The sequence below is a fragment of the Schistocerca americana genome, chromosome 7 (assembly GCF_021461395.2).
Source record: "Schistocerca americana isolate TAMUIC-IGC-003095 chromosome 7, iqSchAmer2.1, whole genome shotgun sequence".
Classification (NCBI taxonomy): Eukaryota; Metazoa; Arthropoda; class Insecta; order Orthoptera; family Acrididae; genus Schistocerca; species Schistocerca americana.
This window is the reverse complement of record NC_060125.1, coordinates 348,451,610-348,475,697: the sequence shown is the minus strand read 5'-3', so window position 1 is coordinate 348,475,697 and position 24,088 is coordinate 348,451,610. Positions and strand designations below refer to the sequence as shown.

Here is a 24,088-nt window from a genome sequence, read left to right as displayed (position 1 = left end):
TACTGTCAATGCCTGACCACCCGTCTTATCGTTCCTTTTTTGACGACTCTCTCGATCGTCAATACGGGTTGTATGTCTCTACCCTGCTACCCCCTGGAGTTTGCTTTCGTCGCCTCCTTCAACACCTTGGTTTTTCACTCCCTGTAACCTTTAGAGTGGGCGAGAGCCACACGCCACCTTTGCTCCAGGCTCAGGTTCGCGTTCACCTTGACCTCAGCTCACTCCCAAAGGAGGTTACCCCCGGTTCGGTATACCACTCCCGTTTTGTCGAACTTCGTTCAAAGTTCATTAATATGACCTTCATTTATACAGATGGCTCTAAGACCAATGACGGGGTCGGTTGTTCTTTTATTGTCGGGGTACAAAGTTTCAAATACTGGCTCCAAGGCCATTGTTCGGTCTTCACAGCTGAGCTCTTTGCCCTCTACCAGGCTGTTCTTTATATCTGCCGCCACCGACATTCTGCTTATGTCATCTGCTCCGATTCCCTGAGCGCCATCCAGAGCCTCAGTGATCCGTATCCGGTTCACCCTTTCGTGCACCAGATCCAATGCTCTCTTCAGCAGCTGGTGGACGACGGTTCTCCGGTTAGCTTTATGTGGGTTTCTGGCCATGTCGATATCCCTGGGAACGAAGCTGCAGATGCCGCGGCCAAAGCTGCGGTCCTCCAGCCTCGGACAGCTTCTTGTTGTGTCCCTTCATCAGATTGTAGCAGGGTCATTTGTCGGCGCATTTTATTGCTGTGGCATGCCGATTGGGCTGCATTTACGGACAACAAGCTTCGGGCCTTGAAACCTCTTCCCGCGGTTTGGACGTCCTCCTCACGCCCTTCTCGGCGGGAGGAGGTAGTTTTGGCCCGGTTACGAGTTGGACACTGCCGGTTCAGCCATCACCATCTGCTGACGGCCGCGCCGGCGCCGTTCTGCCCATGTGGGCAATTGCTGACAGTCCGCCACATTTTAACGTCCTGTCCGGATTTTACTACACTGTGTCTTGATCTTGGCCTGCCATGTACTCTCGATGCCATTATAGCGGATGACCCAGGAGCAGCTGCTCGCGTTCTTCGTTTTATCAGCTTGACAAACCTGTCTAAGGACATTTGATTGTGCTGTTTTTTTAATCCTATGCCCGTCAATCTTTTATCGTGTTTTCCCTTTGAGTTGCTGTTTTAAACTTGTGCCTCGCGGTGCATTCATAACGTAGTCTGGGCGCTAATGACCGTTGAAGTTGTGCGCCCTAAAACCACAAAAAAAAAAAAAAAAAAAAAAAAAAAAAAAAAAAAAAAAAAAAAAAAAAAAAGAGTGAAACATACTATCGTACATTAGTAATAGCTTATTGCTAAGGATCTACACACATTAAATAAACACATATTAGCATCTAAGTTAAATCAACTTCCTGCTGTGTGATGGTTAAGCGTCAACCAGTAGCCATACAAATACAAAGGCAAGGAAGCAGAGTTTAGAGATGCAGGAATGATGGAGTTTGTGACAGTTGTGCAGAAGTGGAGTGTGTTTGTATTTATGCATAGCCCAAGACACTTCAGGTAGTTCTTTGCTTTCCCATTTGTCTGCTTTTTCATCTCGCAGAAAGACTAGCTGTGTAAGCCACTTCCCCTGGAAAGAGCCCCCAGGTTTCACAGCAATGTGTCTCCCACAGAAGTGTCACTCAGCACAAGGGTTCCAACTCTAGAATGATGTGCCCTATATTTGAAATATGTGTTTGCCAAGATCTAATGATGATTCTTATGTTATCAATAACTCGTGTGTAAGTTTTGGAAAGAATAAAGTCCTACAAAAGTTAGCAGAATACACGAGATGGATAAAATAAACTGATTATACGACCATAGCAGCATGGGGGACATCAAACTGAGCAAAATTTTCCAAATAACTGTAGGTCAGACCACCTTCATAGAGCTGTGGGATAAGGCCACAGTCAGTCAGTGATTAATGTGTGAAACTTGACCCAGCTAATACTGGTTATGCCAAATAATGTAGATACTAATTACATTAGCTGAAGATTTTTGTTTCATATGCCAACTAGATCCATAGGTGGTGAAGAAAGTGAAAGAATGTGTGATGAGGTAAAGGACATTATTAAAGAAGTAAAGAAAGATGAAAATTTAATTGCGATGGGTGACTTGGAATTTGATAGTACGAAAAGGAATAAAATGAGAGATAATAGGTGAACACGGACCAGATGGACAGGAGTGAAAGAGGAAGTTGTCTACATCTACATCTACATCCATACTCCGCAAGCCACCTGATGGTGTGTGGTGGAGGGTACCCTGAGTACCTCCCTTTTATTCCAGTCTCGTATTGTTTGTGGAAAGAAGGATTGTCGGTATGCTTCTGTGTGGGCTCTAATCTCTCTGATTTTATCCTCATGGTCTTTTCGCGAGATATACGTAGGAGGGAGCAATATACTGCTTGACTCTTCGGTGAAGGTATGTTCTCGAAACTTTAACAAAAGCCCGTACCGAGCTACTGAGCGTTTCTCCTGCAGAGTCTTCCACTGGAGTTTATCTATCATCTCTGTAACACTTTCGCGATTACTAAATGATCCTGTAACGAAGCGCGCTGCTCTCCGTTGTTGGATCTTCTCTATCTCTTCTATCAACCCTATCTGGTACGGATCCCACACTGCTGAGCAGTATTCAAGCAGTGGGCGAACAAGTGTACTGTAACCTACTTCCTTTGTTTTCGGATTGCATTTCCTTAGGATTCTTCCAATGAATCTCGGTCTGGCATCTGCTTTACCGACGATCAACTTTATATGATCATTCCATTTTAAATCACTCGTAATGCGTACTCCCAGATAATTAATGGAATTAACTGCTTCCAGTTGCTGACCTGCTATTTTGTAGCTAAATGATAAGGGATCTATCTTTCTATGTATTCGCAGCACATTACACTTGTCTACATTGAGATTCAATTGCCATTCCCTGCACCATGCGCCAATTCGCTGCAGATCCTCCTGCATTTCAGTACAACTTTCCATTGTTACAACCTCTCGATACACCACAGCATCATCTGCAAAAAGCCTCAGTGAATTTCCGATGTCATCCATAAGGTCATTTATGTATATTGTGAATAGCAACGGTCATATGACACTCCCCTGCGGCACACCTGAAATCACTCTTACTTCGGAAGACTTCTCTCCATTGAGAATGACATGCTGCGTTCTGTTATCTAGGAAATCCTCAATCCAATCACACAATTGGTCTGATAGTCCATATGCTCTTACTTTGTTCATTAAACGACTGTGGGGAACTGTATCGAACGCCTTGCGGAAGTCAAGAAACACGGCATCTACCTGTGAACCCGTGTCTATGGCCCTCTGAGTCTCGTGGACGAATAGTGCGAGCTGGGTTTCACGCGACCGTCTTTTTCGAAACCCATGCTGATTCCTACAGAGTAGATTTCTAGTCTCCAGAAAAGTCATTATACTCGAACGTAATACGTGTTCCAAATTTCTACAACTGATCGACGTTAGAGATATAGGTCTATAGTTCTGCACATCTGTTCGTCGTCCCTTCTTGAAAACGGGGATGACCTGTGCCCGTTTCCAATCCTTTGGAACACTATGCTCTTCTAGAGACCTACGGTACACTGCTGCAAGAAGGGGGGCAAGTTCCTTCGCGTACTCTGTGTAAAATCGAACTGGTATCCCATCAGCTCCAGCGGCCTTTCCTCTTTTGAGCGATTTTAATTGTTTCTCCATCCCTCTGTCGTCTATTTCGATATCTACCATTTTGTCATCTGTGCGACAATCTAGAGAAGGAACTACAGTGCAGTCTTCCTCTGTGAAACAGCTTTGGAAAAAGACATTTAGTATTTCGGCCTTTAATCTGTCATCCTCCGTTTCAGTACCATTTTGGTTTCAGAGTGTCTGGACATTATGTTTTGATCCACCTACCGCTTTGACATAAAACCAAAATTTCTTAGGATTTTCTGCCAAGTCAATGCATAGAACTTTACTTTCGAATTCATTGAACGCCTCTCGCATAGCCCTCCTCACACTACATTTTGCTTCGTGTAACTTTTGTTTGTCTGCAAGGCTTTGGCTATGTTTATGTTTGCTGTGAAGTTCCCTTTGCTTCCGCAGCAGTTTTCTAACTCGGTTGTTGTACCAAGGTGGCTCTTTTCCATCTCTCACAATCTTGCTTGGCACATACTCATCTAACGCATATTGTACGATCGTTTTGAACTTTGTCCACTGATCCTCAACACTATCTGTACTTGAGACAAAACTTATGTGTTGAGCCGTCAGGTACTCTGTAGTCTGCTTTTTGTCACTTTTGCTAAACAGAAAAATCTTCCTACCTTTTTTAATATTTCTATTTACAACTGAAATCATCGATGCAGTAACTGCTTTATGATCGCTGATTCCCTGTTCTGCGTTAACTGTTTCAAATAGTTCAGGTCTGTTTGTCACCAGAAGGTCTAATATGTTACCGCCACGAGTCGGTTCTCTGTTTAACTGCTCAAGGTAGTTTTCAGATAAAGCACTTTAAAAAAATTTCACGGGATTCTTTGTACCTGCCACACGTTATGAACGTTTGAGTCTCCCAGTCTATATCCGGCAAATTAAAATCTCCACCCAGAACTATAACATGGTGGGGAAATCTACTCGAAATATTTTCCAAATTATCCTTCAGGTGTTCAGCCACAATAGCTGCTGAGACAGGGGGCCTATAGAGACATCCAATTACCATGTCTGAGCCTGCTTTAACAGTGACCTTCACCCAAATTATTTCACATTCGGATTTCCGTCAATTTCCTTCGATACTATTGCACTTGTTATCACTATAAACACGCCTCTCCCTTCACTGTCCAGTCTGCCTATGCGGTATACATTCCAATCTGAGTTTAGGATTTCATTACTGTTTACGTCTGGTTTCAGTCAACTTTCTGTCTGTCTGATTGAATTTTGAGCAGAGCATAATTTAATCATTGTTAACACTAGGTTTCAGAATTGTGAAAGAAGGTTGTGTATGTGGTAGTGATAGGAGACACTGGGAGGTTTCAGATTGATAATGTAATGGTAAGACAGAAATTTAAAAACAAAATTTTAAACTGTGAGACATTTCCAGGTGCAGATGTGGTCTTTGACTATTATTTATTTGTTATGAACTGCAGATGAAAACTAAAGGAATTGTAAAAGGTAGGAAATTAAGGTGGGACCTGGATAAATCGAAGGAGCCAGAGCTTGATGAGATTATCAGAGCGAGCTTTAATCAATGCTAGACTGAAATAGTGGAAAGGAATATGATAGTTGATGAAGGGATAGCTTTGACAGATGAAATAGTTAAGGCAGCAGAGGATCAAATGTTCAAGGGGAAAAGAAAAAAAAAACCAAACTTGAACGATTAGAGGTAGGATGTTCTGCAGAAATGATCAGCATTTCAGTCACCTCGGTTGAGCATGCATCTGTTGCCTAGCAGGCACAGGGTCCGTCAAGGGCCCAGATAACTTGTTCCATGCATGACGTCATTGATGCATATAAGGCACAACTAGCATCGTATGGTATAGCTGCCCATGCTGCATTGACATGGTTCTGGAGTTCATCTGTGGTAAGTGGCATTGGGTCACAGCAGTGCCACCTTTTCACCATATTCCACACATTATCGATTGGTGACAGACAAGTCTGGTGATCTACCGGGCTAGGGCAAAATGTTGACATCCTGTGACATCAAGAAGGAACGTGTTTGTGCAGCAACGTGTGGTCGTGCATTGCCCTGCTGAAAAATGGCATCTGGGGTGCTGTGCAGAAACGGTATGGCTACAGATTGCAGGATCTCATTCATGTTTGTCAGACTCGTCACAGTGTCCTGGACACACACCAACTGCAATTTGTGGTTGTATCTGCTAGCACTCCACACCATAAGGCCTTGATTTGGCGTTGTATGTCACAAGTAAATGCAGCCACTATGATACCGCTCCCCTTCTCTGCAGTGAACCAAAATGCGGCCATCATTTTCAAACAAATAGAACCTGGACTTGTCGGGCAACGCTATGTGATGCCGTTCCTGTCCCCAGTGACATTGTTCTATACACCATTGCTGTTTAGCATGTTTCTGCACATTCGTCAAAGATATGCAGAGAAATGTATGATGCACACGTAGCCCATGCAATAACAAACGGCAACAGATTGTCACTCTTTATAGTGTACGAAATTTTCCACTGTTGCAACAGAGCCGAGGAGGATGCAGAACTGTCCTGCATTGCCATTCGGATGAGGTGTCGAACCTCTTGGGGGTTGTTCTGGGTGGTGCATCTGACCCATCTTGCCATGTTCTATGGCCTTACGTGAACCATTATGCACACACCCATTACACAGCCGAAACACTTCATCCCACACGAGCAGCAATTTCCCAGATGGATGCATCGCATTCTCTCATGCCAGTAATGCGCCCTCTTTTGTAGATGGTGTTGCAGCACGATATCAATGTCAACCTCGAACCCACAGGCCGACAAAGTTCAGATGCTAATCATATCTGCAGAACATACTAATTTACACATCTTGTGAATATGAATGCTTTATCTCTTGTTGTTCAATGTGTTCTGTTTTTTCGGAACATGAGTGTAGGTACAAAGAGAAAGCCAAGTAGAAATCCTAGATAACGCAGGAGATATTAAATTTATCTGTTGAAAGAAAAGACTATAAAAATGTTGCAGATGAAGCAGGTGGAAGGAAATACATAGATCTAAATTATGATATTGTCAGAAAAGTATAAAATGCTAAGCAGGAGTGGACGAAAGACAAATGCCTGGCTGCAGAAGAGACCTTTGCAGAAAAGAGAAGCAGCTATTTGATTATCAGGATATAAGATGGCAACCCAGTACTAAGCAAAGAAGAAGGGAATGCTGAAAGATGGAAGGAATATACAGAGATTCTATATAAGAGCGAACATGAGGTCAACATTACGGAAAGAGAAGAGGTAGGTGAGTATGTGTTGGGAGACATGTTACTGTAAGAAGAATTTGACAGAGCACTGAAAGAGTTGAAACAAGGCACTTAGAGTAGACAACATTCCCTCAGAATTGTTGAGATCCTTAGGAGAACCAGCTATGAGGATATCATTTCACCTGGTGTGCAAGATATATGAGACGGAGGAATTAACCTCAGCAGGTGCTGACAAGTGTAAATACTACCAAACCATCAGTTTAATAAGTTATGGTTGCAAAATATTGACACATTCATTTTCTACACTAAAATGGAACAAGCAAACTTGAGGAAGATCAGTATAGAATCCAGAGAAATATAGAACATAAGAGGCAATGTCAACTCTATGCCGTGTCTTAGAAAATAGGTTGAAGAAAGGCAGACATACATTAGAGAATTTGTAGAATTAGATAAAGCTTTTGACAGTGTTGACTGTGAAATCTCCGTTCCCTTAAATAACATAACTTTCACAAAAAAAAAAAAAAAAAAAATCCAAACATGTGAAATATTTCACAGTAATTTGAGTATTTGATAGTGCCCTTCTACTAAGACCAACATTAATGTGGAACATGATATTTTCAGCAGGAAAGGCAAGTTTAGAAATGAATAAGCCTGTTTATACTTGTCTTCATATGAAGACAGCAGTAGATTGGTGTTGTTGTCTAGTAGAATTCAAAAGCTTCATTAGTTTAAATGATAAAATGGCTTTTATCCCCTTGGACAGTCTTAAGTTCCTGTTTGTTTATGCTTGGAGCCGACAGTTGTGGTATTGAGTACACATTGTACTGTGCACAGCATCTTGTGCAGTGGAGCACAGCAATCACACCAGCAGCTTAGTTAAACAAAATCACTCTACTAGACACACCCAGACAAATTTCCACACACTCATTGCTGATTGGCTGTCATTTTGCAGCTGTAGATCCACAGTGGTGCATTTCCAGCTATTGGTTATTTGGAAAATTTTGCTCAATATACGTCCATTACACTGCTCTGACTTTATTATTAGAATGCTTTCCTCCATTCTGTACGTCATAGTGCTCTGATAGAGGGCAGTAGCAAGAACACACATCCAGGGTTTCCAATGTCCTAGAAAATGGGGTAAACTCAGGAAATTTCATTGTTCTAGAGAACTTGGGGAGTTTCGGCATTTTGCTCAGCCCAAAAACCATGAAAAAGGCAGAGTACTCAATTTTCTTATGTGCAGAGGCATTTGCTTGCCTTCAGTTTGCCTCAGTGCAGCACGGTGCTCATCATTCATCTCCGGATTAGTGCTGTGTGACCACCCACCACTGGTGGTTCTGCATCCGCACCCCTTCCTCTTGCTTGGACCAAAGCAACAGCCAGCCAGCGTGGCCTGGCTGTAGCTGGCTGATCCCAGTGTAACTGTATGAAAGTTTGCACGCTTGTCGCTGCAATGTGGCCATGCTTTCCTGGTTTGTTGCTATGCTGACATTTTGTGCATTTGTGACTCAATGTGACCTGCAAGGAGCTGATATAGGTTTAATTTACATCTGTTCAGATGTAAGTATTGCTTCATTTCGTGACACAAAGTGATGACAAAGATGTGTCCGTTTAGGGGCTTTGCGGCCTATTCATATCCATTTACTTTGAACAAAGGATACTAGGGTGTGATAGGTTTGCATACAGTATGTTGTTTTGGATGTGTGCAGAAAAATTACTATTGTAGGTGCCTGCAGCTATTGATCTGATTGTTGCTGTATAATAACTATTATTATGGAACTTTAATGGTAGGTATAAAATAGTGACATTATAATACTAACAAGCAAGCATTGGGCTTTTGGTGTTCACTGGTTGGTTAAGTTACAGTTGAGCTAACACATTTCGTGGGAACGATGTAATGCAGGTGACCAGTGGGAATTGTAGGATTAGTTGGCTGGGGCAGAAGAGGCGACTCTTTGTGTCATTTCTCTGCTCATTGATTGAAGATTCCAAAGCTGCTATGGGTCTTCGTTGCCATAAACTTACTTTCAATTACATGCCTACAAGGAAATATTAATTGCCCTCTTCTCCACCTAGTCTTCAAGGGATGTAGGTGACTGGATGTTAAACAGTACAAAGTGCACTCTTTCCAGATTTTTTTATTGTGCCCCTAATAATAACAATTTTTTTTCCTCTCTTAATTTTCATCTACATCTAGTCATTGTGTATATGTATTATATGCCCAAATCTTTCAAAATATTGTTCGGACCTTATTCCATGCAAAATTATTGTTGAGAGGAACATTTTCAATCTGCTCACTACAAGAGGGCGTTTAATGTTACTGGAAACTTGCTTAATGAAAAGTAATAAATAATTGATAATTATACTACAGGGTGATTTCATCTCAAATCATACGTCATGTCAACTCATGGTCATGAATTTCTCTGGAAAAAACATGTATTAAACCTCTATATCATAAGTGTTAAGGGGACCACACCGTGGTTAAAGTCGAAAAAAAAAATCGATTTTCGGTTTTCGTCATATTTCGATAGATTAAGTTTTTATTTAAGTACTCTGAAAAGGATTTTGCTGAACAAAATTTTTTTGAGCATTTAAAGAGCATTTTCCTATCACCTGTGTTTATGTGCCAAGCCCACTTTTCTGTCACCTAGTTTTCTGCATATATTTTAGATATTTATATCCCCTACATTGCAAGTTAAAAACACAGATGATGTGACTTACCGAACGAAAGTGCTGGCAGGTCGATAGACACACAAACAAACATGAACATACACATGAAATTCAAGCTTTCGCAACAAACTGTTGCCTCATCAGGAAAGAGGGAAGGAGAGGGAAAGACGAAAGGATGTGGGTTTTAAGGGAGAGGGTAAGGAGTCATTCCAATCCCGGGAGCGGAAAGACTTGCCTTAGGGGGAAAGAAGGGGTATACACTCGCGCGCGCACACACACACATATCCATCCGCACATACACAGACACAAGCAGACATTTGTAAACTTTGCCTTTACAAATGTCTGCTTGTGTCTGTGTATGTGCGGATGGATATGTGTGCGTGTGCGAGTGTATACCCCTTCTTTCCCCCTAAGGTAAGTCGTTCCGCTCCCGGGATTGGAATGACTCCTTACCCTCTCCCTTAAAACCCACATCCTTTCGTCTTTCCCTCTCCTTCCCTCTTTCCTGATGAGGCAACAGTTTGTTGCGAAAGCTTGAATTTCATGTGTATGTTTGTGTTTGTTTGTGTGTCTATCGACCTGCCAGCACTTTCGTTCGGTAAGTCACATCATCTGTGTTTTTAGATATATTTTTCCCACGTGGAATGTTTCCCCTTTTTTAACTCTCGAGTGCGCTGGCTATCCTTCGAATGAAACGGTCGGTATTCTTTTGTTTCTGCTGTTTGTAAACAACACACTTTCAAACACGCGGTTAGTTTTGTTCAAGTGTGATTGTGAGTAGTTGTTATACTTACGTTTGCAGTGCTTGTTTACGTGTGTTTTGTTGTATATTGAAGATGACGAAATGTAGAGGCATTTTCAAGAAACGACAATTTAGAGGAAACAAGTTTAGAAAGCTTTCTGTACAAGAGGTTATGTCGTCTGGCAACGATGTTTCTAATTGTAATTCTTCAACAAGTGCATCATCAGAGAAGCTCTCACCATTTCAAGAGTGTTACAATGAATTTACTGTAAGTGACAATAGGTGCAGCAACATTATTATAAATTTGAGAATATTATCAGATGTAATTTCTAAATTTGTACAATGTAGACAGTGTGGTGAGTCACAGAGTGTGAAAATATGTGAGAGTGCCAGTGGCAGAAAAGGTCTAGCAATTGCTCTGGATTTAATTTGCACTAAATGCTCAGCTGTGATTTCATTTATGAGTTCTTCAAAACCAGATGCAAGTGGCCCTTATGAAATCAATACTAGATTAGTTTATGCCTTACGATCCATTGGCAAGGGCATGGCTGCAGGGAGAACATTTTGTTCAGTGATGAACTTACATCAACCATCAAATAAATTTGAAAAACTGATTGCAATATTAGAGAGAGCTGTATGTGAGGTTAGTGAGAAAAGCGCGAAACTGACTGCTAGGGAATGTTCCCCCGTTAGGAAGTTCACAAAAAAATATTTTTTGCAGAAAAAACAAAATTTGTTTTGTTAATAAATTAAAAAAAGTATTTCTTAAAAACTATAAAATGTATAAAGTAGATTTTAGTACAGTTGACTATATTAGCGTCATGTAACATACAGTAAAAATATTAAGGTCCTGCATGAAATACTTTTTTCAGAAATGGGTCAAATACTTGCCTAAATTAACATGGGTTGGATAGGCAGAGTGTGGTCCCCCTTAAGAAATAAAGTATTTTTATTTTATCTTAATTTTGTAAATGATACGGCCCTTTGAAGGTAAATAACTCTTAAAACAGTAGAAAACAAAATATATATATATATAATTAATAAACCAAAAGTACTGGAAAAATTGCAGATTTTCACGTTTAAGCTTCCTCTTAGTGTGTTGAAATTTAGTTGACACCTGCACATGCACACTTATGGGCTTCCTTTAACTTAAAAATTTAAGATGAAAATATGATATTTAAGCTAATTTTTCCGCTTTTATTATTATTATTCAGAAAGTCATAGAACACTATCTTTTCTGTCATATTACCAGATACTACTGATGTAATTATAAGCAGTATCTTCTCTGCTCCAGCTAGCTGTGTTACATAAATATTTATTACTAAAAATGGAAAAAATTGCATTTTCACAAGTTTTTATCCATTATTTACTTGAAAACTCCCATCAGAAAACTTTTGAAAATTACACAAAATATTGTTTGGTTAATAGGTTAGTAGTCAGTGCAAATACAGTGGGCAATACTTTTCTGTGTAAAATGTTAAAAAAATTTCAACATTCTGCATATTTCTCATCACTGAATTTCTAGTGTAAAATATGCGGGTTGGCAATTCTGTTTCCAGCAGTCTTCTGTTTATAACAGAGTGAGAACTTGCACATTAACCATTCTGCATCCAGTTTTGTGTTTGGTTTGAACTTCTTGTTATGTGCAATGTCAGTGAGGAAATACAGGATTGAAAAAGTGAGGTGTGTGGACTACGAAAAAAAGACAAGAAGGTGGTGTTTAAGAAAAGTGAAAAACACTTCACAGTTGTTGGAAATATGTCAGAGGTATTGCAGAAATTACTAGATCCTCAAGTAACGGTATTAGCATCACAACCACTGTGTAGGTATTGCTGCATCACTACAAGAAGAAATTTAGTGACAATCCACCTGAACGATCGCCATCACCTGAGTGTGAAACTGAAGAAAAAAGTTACTACTCACTGTATAGCGGAGATGCTGAGTCACAGATAGGCACATTCCATCCTGGATTTTTCATTATTTGAAACTGAAGGAGAATGTTTATATTCTTGGACGTGAAGTTGTTGACACATTGAATGTTAGTATTTCTGCCTAGCTCCTACTATATCGCCCCTTAAATGTCCAGGAAATGTAAGAAGCATGAGAAGAAAACAGAATGTAAAAACAAAACTGGAAGAAATTGAAACAAGTTTTACACAAGCAACATCTTCAAAACTATATCATGTGTATAATGTAGATGCATGCGGTGCAGAACTTGAAGATAGTGATATGTGCATGAAATGCGATGTATGGTTTTTAAAACCTAAATACAGCTATCTCATCAGTCACCTACATTGAGAAGGTACAGTTGCGGACACTGATACCAGGTAGCCACTCTAAGCAGCTGATATGGAAATACATACTCACTTCCTCACATTATTTGATTTCAAAAGCTCGTAAAATAAAGAATGAGAAGGGTATTTGGGCACGCCCAGATTCTTACTGTGGGCATTCGTTGCAAGATGATACACTTACTGTTGCTTTGGATTGTTCAAATGTGTGTGAAATCTTATGGGCTTTGGAATGTTACCTAAGTGATGACAAAGATTACAGCAAGAAAAGTCCTAACCAGGCCGATGCTATAGTGAAAATGGTAAAAAGATATATAACAAAATCATGAAGAGAAGCATATCTCGTAATGAAAAATGAGCAAACCGAATTTAAAAATTGGTCACACAGAATTATATTCCTTATGACCAAAATGGGTAAAATGCCAGCCAGTGAAGGAAGTATGCTCATGTATTTATTGCACTAATTTGAAACTTGTTTGTTTTACCATAAGCATTGTCACAAGAAAGAAGTACATAGAGATGGGCCTGACGCTTTTGGTGTGTGTCGAGAGCCGCAAGATAAATGTTGGTTGCAGGAGTGTGCAATGTATCCTTGGTGCTCAAGTGATCACTGTTGAAGTATTACACCTTCAGGATACTGACAATGACGTAACCTATGCATTGTGGGAGGGAGGAGAGTTTGTGAAGAAGACAGTAGAGCCACAGAAGTTTGTTATAGAGGTTAGCCATTGGGCCATGAAAGGAATGTTCACCATCATATCCGGAGGATTCAGAGACAGGCCATAGCACATGGAAAGTCAGCCACATCCCAGAATACCAACACATTAGTTCTTGATTTCAACTTTGCTGAGAACTGATCTGTTGGTTTGCAGAACATAATTCAAAGGTACCACTGGCACACATCTCAAATATCAACATTAACATGCGTTGTTCACTTCCTTGGAACACCACATGGTTCTGCTATTCTCAGTGATGATCTCAGCCGTCAGCTTGATAATTGATGTGAGAGAGTCTAGAGGCCATTCATTTTGTAGACACATGTATGTGACTGATGGTGCAGCGTCTCGATTTTAAAAACTGCTTTCAGCTTTATGAGCTTGTCAACACTGTAGTACAGGAATTAAGACAAAAAAAAAATTTATATTTTCAGTAACGGATCATGGGAAAAGTGCTTGTGATTGGGTAAGTGGTATCTGTATACATCTTGCATGAAGATATAATCTCCAGCATGAAGCTGTTGATGCTCTAAGAAGATGCTAATGGATTTGTACACACTGTACCAATATTAGTAGCAAACATGAAACTCATAATTGCAAATGAAAGTACATTAAGGGAATTTTGTTTAAAAAAAGAGAGAAGAGTGGTCTGTTATAAAGCCTGTGGTACGAATTCAGTCAAGTCACTACTGGGTTGCATCCTGCAGTGGCACATACATTGCAAGAACGGTTCTCCACAAAATGCAGCCTGTTACTGTGTGTGAAATGCACAGACCACAGTGTACACTAGAAGACTTTGCAGTGAGTCACCTCATTTATTGTGTGTTTGACAATCAGTGGTGGGTGGTACAGACAATAAGTATGTCTCATGTGCTGCAAGATATAACCGTCTCCTTTGTGACACCTCAAAGTCCTGCTAATGGTTTCAAATGGCCATCAACAAAAGATCAGTGTGCAGTTCCTATTTCCCAAGCACTGCTCTTGTTTGGTCATTCTTTTCCATGTGCAGATTCAGCTCGGCTGTATGAGTTCAGTGAGAAGCAGATGAAGAAAACAGTGCAGTGTTGGTTATTGCATTGTGGACAGTTTTAATTCATGGAAAGTCATGAAGTAGTAAAATCATGACAAAAGACAATAATAATTTGTGAATATTATTATAAAAAGAAAAATGGGTATAAATATTCTATATCCAATTTTTGTTATAAAATGTTTTTGAAGAAAACTATGAATTGTTTTCCCACTCACTTATAATGTTGTAAAGTAATTATTTTGATTCAGAAATACCAGTTTTGCATGACATTTACTTAAAAGCAGCGATCACTTTAAATATTGAAGTGTCCATGATTTTTTGACCTTGAGAGTAGAGCTAGGTCTACCTAAAAAATTTCTCACATTTTGTATAGACAAGTATTGCACATTCCCTAAGTACAATGCCCATCTAATGGACCAAACTTTTTAGAACATATAGGATGGGGGTTTTGGAGAAAATTTCTAAATAACCAAAAATTTCAGATTCTTTCATCTTTAAGTACAAATATTTTGGTGGTTTAAGAATTTCATGCATTAATGTCATAGCTGACAGTTAGCAGTCCATCCACTCGATCATTTCATATTTTCAAAACATAATTTTGAAATACGCAGAAAGTTACAAATTTTCATAGTTCATTTTTCCAAAAAGAAAAAAGCTCAGAAGTATGTATGTATTTATCATGTGTCATAGCATTGCGAACAAATTATTTGCTGAGAATAAGTTCAGATTTCTATCACTTTTTGTTTCTTTATTGTAATTGTTCAATTTTTGCCTTTCATTATGACATTTTCACAAATACTCTCATTTAGAGACACCTGTAGTGTTTTAACAAATCATCAGAAAATCAGAATATTGTAGTTTTGGAGAGGTCATGTGGAATTTCAACATATATTTTTTTCAGCGAGCTTGAAATAGTGATGTGGCACGTTCCTGCTTGACCTGTATGATTTGAGATGAAATTGCTCTACAGTACATAATAGTGAATTTAAACTGAATAAATCAGTAGTTTTGGAAACATTGATACATGTCATCAGAAAGCTAGGATACAAACTTCACAGTAACATGTTTTAATTTTCAGGAAACTAATGAACTTACTAGGTAATCAGTATAGAAGTTCAGATACACTCAAAATTACTGCTGCCTTTGTGCCATTATACTGTTTAATTTGCAAATTTACTATTATACTTCTGTTGTCTCAGTTTTTCTGAACTGACTGCCACTCTTCATTAATCAGTGAAGTCAGTAAGCAAAACTTTGCATAATTTATCATAATTTGAAGTATGCCAACTGCACTTGCAAGTAGATAATTTTCAGCATAGACACACAAAATAGTTCTGTAAGCTATGTTACTTTGTTAAGTAACTACCTCATATGTAAACCATGTTATTGCCAGAACATATAGCTTACTACTTGAGTAAATTTCACCTTAGCAATTTTATAAACGAATGTACAGGGTGTACCAAAAAGAATGTTGCAGACTTACACGACTGAGAGACACGATAATAGAAGTGCAAGTATCCAGGAAGTATGTGCTCTAAAATGCATACCTTAACAGCTATGAGCACCTGTTAATCTGTGGTACTTTGGAACACAACTCTTCTAATGAACAAGTGTTCATAACTTTTAAGGTATGCATTTTAGAGCACATGTTTATTGGACATTTTGTTCTTGTTTTGGTCCATTCTACCACTTCCAAAAATATGGAAAGCAAAGAGCTTGCAGTAGAAGAGATTTGTTACACAATACTTAAAATCAAGAATGTCTCACAGGTCTTAATATATGCATTTTAGAACCCATGTTTACTGACATTTGTGCTTCTATTATCATGTACTTTCAACCATGTAAGTTTGCACCATCCCTTTTGATACACCATGTACATTTTCCAGAATCATACACTACCATTATGCCTCAGCTGGTCCAATGTTAACGTCTATGCATCGAATCTGCCTATCCCAATCATGTAGCGGGTCAAAGCTTAAGAAGTACTCATTTAACATTTTTACAATATTATGAAGAGGATAGACTGCTACTCACTGTAAAAATGACATGTTGAGTTGCAGACAGGCATGACAAAAAGACTGTTACATATAAGTTTTTGGCCAAAGCCTTCTTCAGAAAAGAAAAACACACACATTAATACAGGGAAGCAAACCTCATGTATACATGACCACTATCTCGGGCCATTCTGGCCAGAGCGGCTGGGGATAGTGGTCATGTGTGTGTGTGAGGTGTGCTTGCTTGTGTGAATGTGTGTGTGATTTTCTTTTGTTAAGAATGCTCTGGCCGAAAACCTATATGTAGCAGTTTTTTTGTTGTGCCTGTCGGCAACTCATCATGTCACCTTCATAGTGAGTAGCAATTTATCCTTTTCGGAATATTGTTGATATTACAATGTGGTCTTTCAGTTAACATTTTCTATGATAATTCATGCTCATGCAGTCTGCAACACGTTTACAATACTCTACTTGGTAAACTTTTTGTTTTGTGCCACACCAACAGTTTGAGGTGACTAGTAATGAACTGAGTTCAACTGCCTTTTTGTATAAACTGTGAATTATGACGTAAGTTTCAATAAGTTTTGTCACTGATAGTGTCACTGGATGGTTGATATAGCATGGTTCTTTTGATGTGTGAATAGAAGTTGTAGAAGACTAGTCATTGTCCAACATGCCAGTTTAAAGTTTATAGACATGAGGCCAAGTGAAACTAAGAAACAGGGGTGTTGTGCCCATTATTCTGTATTATAATTCAGTACCCAAAAATGTTTCAGTTTGAGATAATAAACTTATACCCTACCAAGAAAAACAAGAAGATGAGGCTCAAACCAGTTTCATAACGTTACAGATGGGGTAGTTATTGCTAATAGGAAAGTAAGTAGCCCAGGTATTGAGTTTTTTGGTGGCTTATCATCATCGTGAAATCTTGTATACATCTTACTATATCGCTTAGGATGATCTTGTCTAATGCATATGTTAACTCGGAACTCGCTCAACCCATGCTGGACTGTGGATACAAACTTTAGGTGGATCATAGAACACATGTCTGAGAGAATCAGCATTCAGTGGATCTTCTGTAGAACTGACTTCTCCTTCAGCTGCCTTGTGCAGTCGTGCCAGGGACAAAGAAGTACATTGGGCCCAAAGCTACCATGAAGATTATAGAACTCGTATCAATGGTAATCATTACAGTCAGCCACAGCCAAGTGCAACTGCATACTTGTAGCACTGGTAGTGCCACTAGTTGCTTGTGGACAAAATTAATCATCAACTACAACAATGAAAAGGACAATCCTGATGATGCTCTTGACATGCGAGATGCACAAGGAAAAAAGGATCAATTTCAATGATGAGAAATACTATATCCAATTAGTCTTCATTTTTAGTTCACTGTGGCATAGGCAGGGACTGTCATTCAGTCATAATTTGGCCCAGTAACCAGCTTCTTATCCTGAGGTAGTCATGTGGGGTGCCTATTGCAGAAATATCTGGATGACAGCCAATGATGCTAGATTGTATGCAGAGGAATGCTAAGATGAACGTTTGTGTCTGTTGACTGCTGTGAGACACCAGTCTTCTCGAGACATTGGCAGCCTTGTTATGTTGCAAGACAGTGACATAGCCTCAAAAGTATGGATTATAAAATGAATTACATCATTGTGTTCGGACTGGGGTTATTTTTCACTTAACAGTTAGAGAATAATGTTGCAGCCTGTGACATTGTCACACTTGGGTTTGATGAGAATTTGAATAGGTTGGCGGAAACCAGCAGATTGACCTGGTTGTATGTTACTCTGATAATGTTTTGGGCCAGGTTTCAAGCAGGTATCCCACTTCGGTGTTTATGGGAAAATCATGATAGTCAGGGCTCAGCGTGATGAAAGTAGAAAATTAAAGAAGAAACAGGAGCAGGTAAGAGCGAAACTGGAAAGTATGTGTAGGAAGTAGAAAGGGTAAAAAAGGAACAAGAGAAGGTAAAACTGAAACATAAGATCACTATTGGAATTTCTACAATACAGAGTGTGAGTCTTTGAAAGCCAAGATACTAAGACCTCACCTTGCCTTTTTTTAGTCTGTGGCTGCTCGAGTTGAGCCTTTTTTGACTATATTCCACTTAGATGGCTCCTTATCTCCTTTCCTCTATACTTGGCTCCAGTTTATAGTCAGAGAATTAATGAAAAACCTTGTCAAACCAAAGGTTTCTGAGAAATAGACTATCTTCAAAATAGATCTAAGTGACACCACAGATCTGTTGTGAACTCAGAAAGTGGGGTAGGGATATGGAACCAAACAAGCTATGGCTCAGTGTGGTGTATCAGAGGAGGATCTAGGATCTCTCGGTGTTCCAGAGTGAATGCCTTGCATTCGTTAGGAATATGATATCCACAATTCTGTATAAATCACCCCTGCCATATTGCTTTATAAAGGGCATGTGTTGAAATCCAAAAGTGCAGTTAATGCAGAAAACGGGTAGGCATTGGCATTGACATGTTTTCTATGTTAAGTCGCTTTGGTGGTCATAATAGGGTGACCAGACATCACGTTTTTAATGGGACTGCACTTTCTTTGTCCTGTTTCCCTTTGTCCCATGAAATATTTTCTTAATCAGCAGTACCCTTATCTTTTTGCGTGTGTGCTTTTATTTATTTTTACTTTTTTTTCGCAATGTAGTATCATAGGCATGTTATGTTATGTTAACCGGGAACCTAGAAACGACGGAGAGGCTCCGTCCCCGCCGCAGCCACAGTGGTCTGCATCCCCATGATGACTATTGCAGTCCACTTCACCCCTCCGTCGCCCCACTCCAAACCCAGGGTTATTGTGCAGTTCGGCCCCTGGTGGACCTCCCATGGAACGTCTCACACCAGATGAGTGTAACCCCTATGTTTGCGTGGTAGAGTAATGGTGGTGTAGCATATGTGGAAAACTTGTTTGCACAGCAATTGCCAACATAGTGTAGCTGAGGCAGAATAAGGGGAGCCAGCCCGAATTTGCCAAGTCAGATGGAAAACTGCCTAAAAACCATGCACAGGCTGGCTAGTTCACTGGACCTCAACACAAATCTGCCGGGCAGATTCATGCCGGGGAGCGGCGCTCCTTCCCGCCCGGAAAGCAGTGCGTTGACCGCATGGCTAACCGGGCGGGCATCATAGACAAAGTTTTTTAACATTTTCTTGAATCTTGCATTGTCTTGGATGCAAAGATGGAATAAAGAAGAATTATTTTGATCATGAGATGAGGAGGGGTGTCCACAGATTTTTCCATCATCATGCTCAGTGCCAGTGATTTGTGGGTGAGCTTCGCAATTTTTATTGATTATTTGCTACTGCAGAAATGACAGACAGATGTAACAAGTTTTTGTTACAGAACATTAGAGGGCTGTCAGTGTTCAATTGTATTTGTAGTTATGAGTTAGCTATTTACTGTTAGATGACATAAATTTGCAGTAGATGCAACTGACACTGTCTTTGGACTGTACAGACCACAGTGAGAAGTAGGCAGCAGTTTCAACACCAGCTACGGCAAGATTATCGACTTCGGTGGGTACAAGAGGGCAGGAATAAACAAGGTTTATTCCAAACTGAACATTGAAGGCATCAGTTGTGCATCCCATGTGGTACACAATGGAGTTCAAATATTCTTCCCATTGACATATAAACAATAGTTAATAAAATTTGTCAATATTTTCACATTTACACTGTGCATATGAGGGAACTGAAATCATTCTGTAATTTCGTTGATAATGAATACAAGCAAGTTCTCTCCATCTGAACAGGCCTTAGAAGGTCCAGTGGTACCGACTGGCCGCCGTGTCATCCTCAGTCCACATGCGGATACGGAGGGGCATATGTCAGTTTACGAGACTGGAGCCAGTGCTTCTCAACCAAGTAGCTCATCAGTTTGCCTCACAAAGGCTGAGTGCACCCCGCTTGCCAACAGCGCTGGCACACTGGATAGTCACCCATCCAAGTGCTAGCCCACCCCGACAGCACTTAACTTCAGTGATCTGATGGGAACCGGTGTCACCTCTGTGGCAAGGCCGTCGGCTCACAAGCAAGTTCTAGGTAGTATTAAAACTAGATGGTTGTCATTGTCGCCAGGAGCTACGAGTGTTATTGGCATGTATTAACCTTTGAAATCACATTTTCTGTCTCAGGATAGGAGTCCTACATTGCTGAAACAGTTTTTTTAAGAGCCCACAGTCTCTTCTTTGGCTTGGCTTTTGGTCTATAAACATCAGTTTTTATTTAATTTAGTAAAGTGATGCAGTCACGTATGCAGAATAGTTTCTTTTTGTCTAGCATCCCATTTTTTTATCCCGATTTTTCCTAAATGTCCTGTTTTTTCATGTGGAAAATTTGGTCACCCTAGGTCATGAGACTGATACCATTGTTCATAAGTTCCAACGTCTTTTATTAATCAGGTCAATAAAGGAAATCCTCAAAAATTTTAATGGGATCGTGATCACATTAATCAGTTCTAGATGATGGCCATTGATGATAAAAGTGAATGTAAAAATTCAAAAAAATTTATAAGGCTTGCTTTCATTCTCTGGCAATTCCTCAATTCTGGGTGATAATTTGACAAAAGCCTCTCTCATAGCCTTTCATACTACTCATGATGCCGTCGAGTTCACTAGGGGTATTGGATGTGTACCCATCATGAAGTGGTTAACACAAAGTGTCCAAAATGCATATGATAGATGCAGAGAACCAGTAGCAGAGAAAGGGGCAGTTTGAGAAGTCCTTAAAATAAAATGAGAGAAAGAGGGCTGAGCAGAAAAAGTTAAGAGAGCTACAAAGTAAGAAAATGAAACTTGAGGAAAGTTCTGAGAAAGAGGTTTCTCAGGTAGAAGGTGTTTATAACTACACAGTATTTGCTTGTGACTTCATGTAATGTTCATGTATGTGCCCTTACCAAACTACACTGTTACTATTCATTCCATAATTGTTTTATTCAAATTTTATTTGAATTTTATTCTTAGATCCCTTTGTAAACAGTGTAATTATTTTCTGAAGTAGATAATGCTCTTAGTTTTTATGTCAGTGTGATTGTTCCTGATGGAACTGTTTTATTAATAATGTTCACATCCTTTGCTTTTAGTCTCATTTGAGTTTTCCTGTAATTTTTTGTTCATATTACTTTTGAAACTTAATTCTGTTGTCAGATGTGGTATGTTTGTTTGTTTGTTTATTTATTTTAGAATCTCGTGACACACTGATGTCCCATTCAGTAGTATCATTGAGCAGCCATTGTCAGATTGTGAATTATAGTTACACAGTTTAACAACTACTCAAATGCAGAGACATTGAGCTAATGACAGGTACAAACTACCAGAATGTGGAGATGTTGAGTCAAAGACAGGTACATAAATAACACTGAAAATTGTTAGCTTTCAGACAAATTATCTTTTGAGCTAAAGCACACGTGCTCTCTCTCTCTCTCTCTCTCTCTCTCTCTCTCTCTCTCACACACACACACACACACACACACACACACACACACACACACAGAGTCTGTACAGCCACATTGTGTCGGGTGAATGCTCAATACCTGGACTGCAGTTCTGCAGCTTGGCCGGGGTGAGAGATTGTGTTGGGTGGAACAGGAAGACGGAGAAAGGGGGCAGTGAGCAGGAGGTAGTACTGGGAAAGGGTGGCTGACGGCTCAGAGGGAGGCAGCAGGTACAGTGGATAGGAATGTAACATGGGCAGTGGTACAGGTGAGTTCATGCAGTGCATGATTATGTGTCAGAGTAGATTGAAAAGGGAGTGGCAGAACATGGAAGGGGGGAGGGGCTGTGAGAAGAGGTTGTGAGGAATATGTGTGAAGTTTGAGTCCTGGGGCAGGTGGGAGTGGAACAAGGGTGAGGGGCTAGCATAGATGAAGACCAGGAGAATTATGGGAACAGAGGATGTGTAGCAAGGGCAACTCTCATCTACGTATATCAGAAAAGCTGTTGTTGGAGAGGGGGGGCTGTCAGTTGCAACGAGAGACCAGGTGGAGCATGTTACTTGGTATCCCCACCCTCCCTCATTCAGTATTGATTTACTTAACATCAAGTACATTTTTTCCTCAGTATCATTTTTTGTGTGTGGGATAATATCAATATAAGAAACATTTATTTTAGTAAATGGATTAGTTAAATTATCCATTACAGGTGTTGAAAATTTGTAAATGAGAATACCTTTGCTTTACGTTTCAGATGATGAGAAAAATTCTGGTAAGCTGGTAGTAAACTCTGGAATTGGAATCACGACTGATAAATGGGGATCACCTTCGTGGGCAAACTTCCGGTTCGACTATGAGGCAATTATGAAATGTTTTGACTAATGAAAGGAATCGCCAGATTTCTTCGTACAAACTTAAAAGGAAACTATATTGTTTGTATATTCTCATTCTGGTTCCTCTGTGTGAGAGGATATCTCAGGGTGACAGACATGCACCGCTGTGTCCCTTTCACAAAGGGACTTGTAAATAGGTGTGGATCCTGTAAATTGCACTTTTACAGTTAGAAACACTTTAATTTTAAGAGATATTTGGATGATCTCTTTGTTACTCTGTACCTGTTGTAATTTTGTTAATAAAACATTGCAGTTAGTACTGGTACATATTTTTGATATATGCCCTGCTCCCATTAATGGTGGTACACGAATTTGTACATTTTACTCTGAGAAGTTTGATTGTTACTGGATTTTAATTTTTTCTTGCCAACTTATATCAAGAACTTAACTGCAAATATGCATCTGTTCATCAGTTTTCATGGACCATAGGATTCATTTTGTGTATCTTTATCCAGATTGAGAAGCCAGAAAATTAGATCTTCAATTAACATAAAAATTCTTTTGGTATTGTGATTAACATGATGAACACACAACTTTCTACATTCTGCAAAACACCATATGCTGTGTAATGAAGGATACAGCACCTGATTTTTACAGTAAAGCTCATGCTGTGTGTAACAAGAGGAAGTAATATGTGACTGCACACTTCTTGGAACATACATTCTCGAAAGTTCTTTTACATAGCCCATTAGCCCATATAAAATCCATCATGTATATGATCAGATTCTAATATGCTTTCCTCTTGCGTGATACGTCGGTTTTCAGTTCTGCAATCTTTAATAACTGTAACCCACATTTCAGTACTCTTATTATCTCAATTATGAAATGACCTTCAGAGAATTATTTTTAGTTTTTCTTGTTAACTCTTGTTACCTCATATTAAATGAATCTCCCTACCAATTTCTGAAATTTTTATGTACCTTTAAATGTTAGAAACAGTAAGAAATATAATACAGACAAGTAAGAAGCAAAAATTTTTCATGGTATTTACTCGTAATGAATAAGCAACAAAACATTTATTTGGCAGAAGCCAAACAGAGAGCAGGATGTGTCATCCAGAATCCTGGGGCAGAGGAGACCTAAAAGGTAAATAATAAGTGTAAAATTTTGTGATTGATTACACCTGACACATTTCAGATGGCAGTTCAGTTTATAAAGTGTTGAGACACAGTAGAACTACATCACAGAATATAATTGGTAATCAAATGTAGATAAGGCAAAATGAATGGGGAAAGGAGCAGAAAATAGCAAATATAAAGTGAAAATACATGTATAATTAGAAATGAAAGGATAGACTGCATTGTGAGAGATAGAGGCACAGGATACAGCTTAAAATGATCAGCGGAAACTCAATTAACTCTGAGTGCCAGGTATATTACGAAAAGCCTGTTA

General features: G+C 39.5%; 1 protein-coding gene across 2 annotated transcripts in view; it reads left to right on the top strand.

Moving 5' to 3' along the window:
- Positions 1-22,961, top strand: part of LOC124622659 (m7GpppN-mRNA hydrolase) — a 54,166-nt gene extending 31,205 nt beyond the window's left edge. For both annotated transcript variants that reach the window (XM_047148451.1, XM_047148450.1), the window contains one exon: positions 22,558-22,961. In XM_047148451.1, coding sequence (XP_047004407.1) covers positions 22,558-22,587 — 30 coding nt within the window. In that variant the 3' untranslated portion in view covers positions 22,588-22,961. The remainder of the gene's footprint in view (positions 1-22,557) is intronic.
- Positions 22,962-24,088: the final 1,127 nt, after the last annotated feature.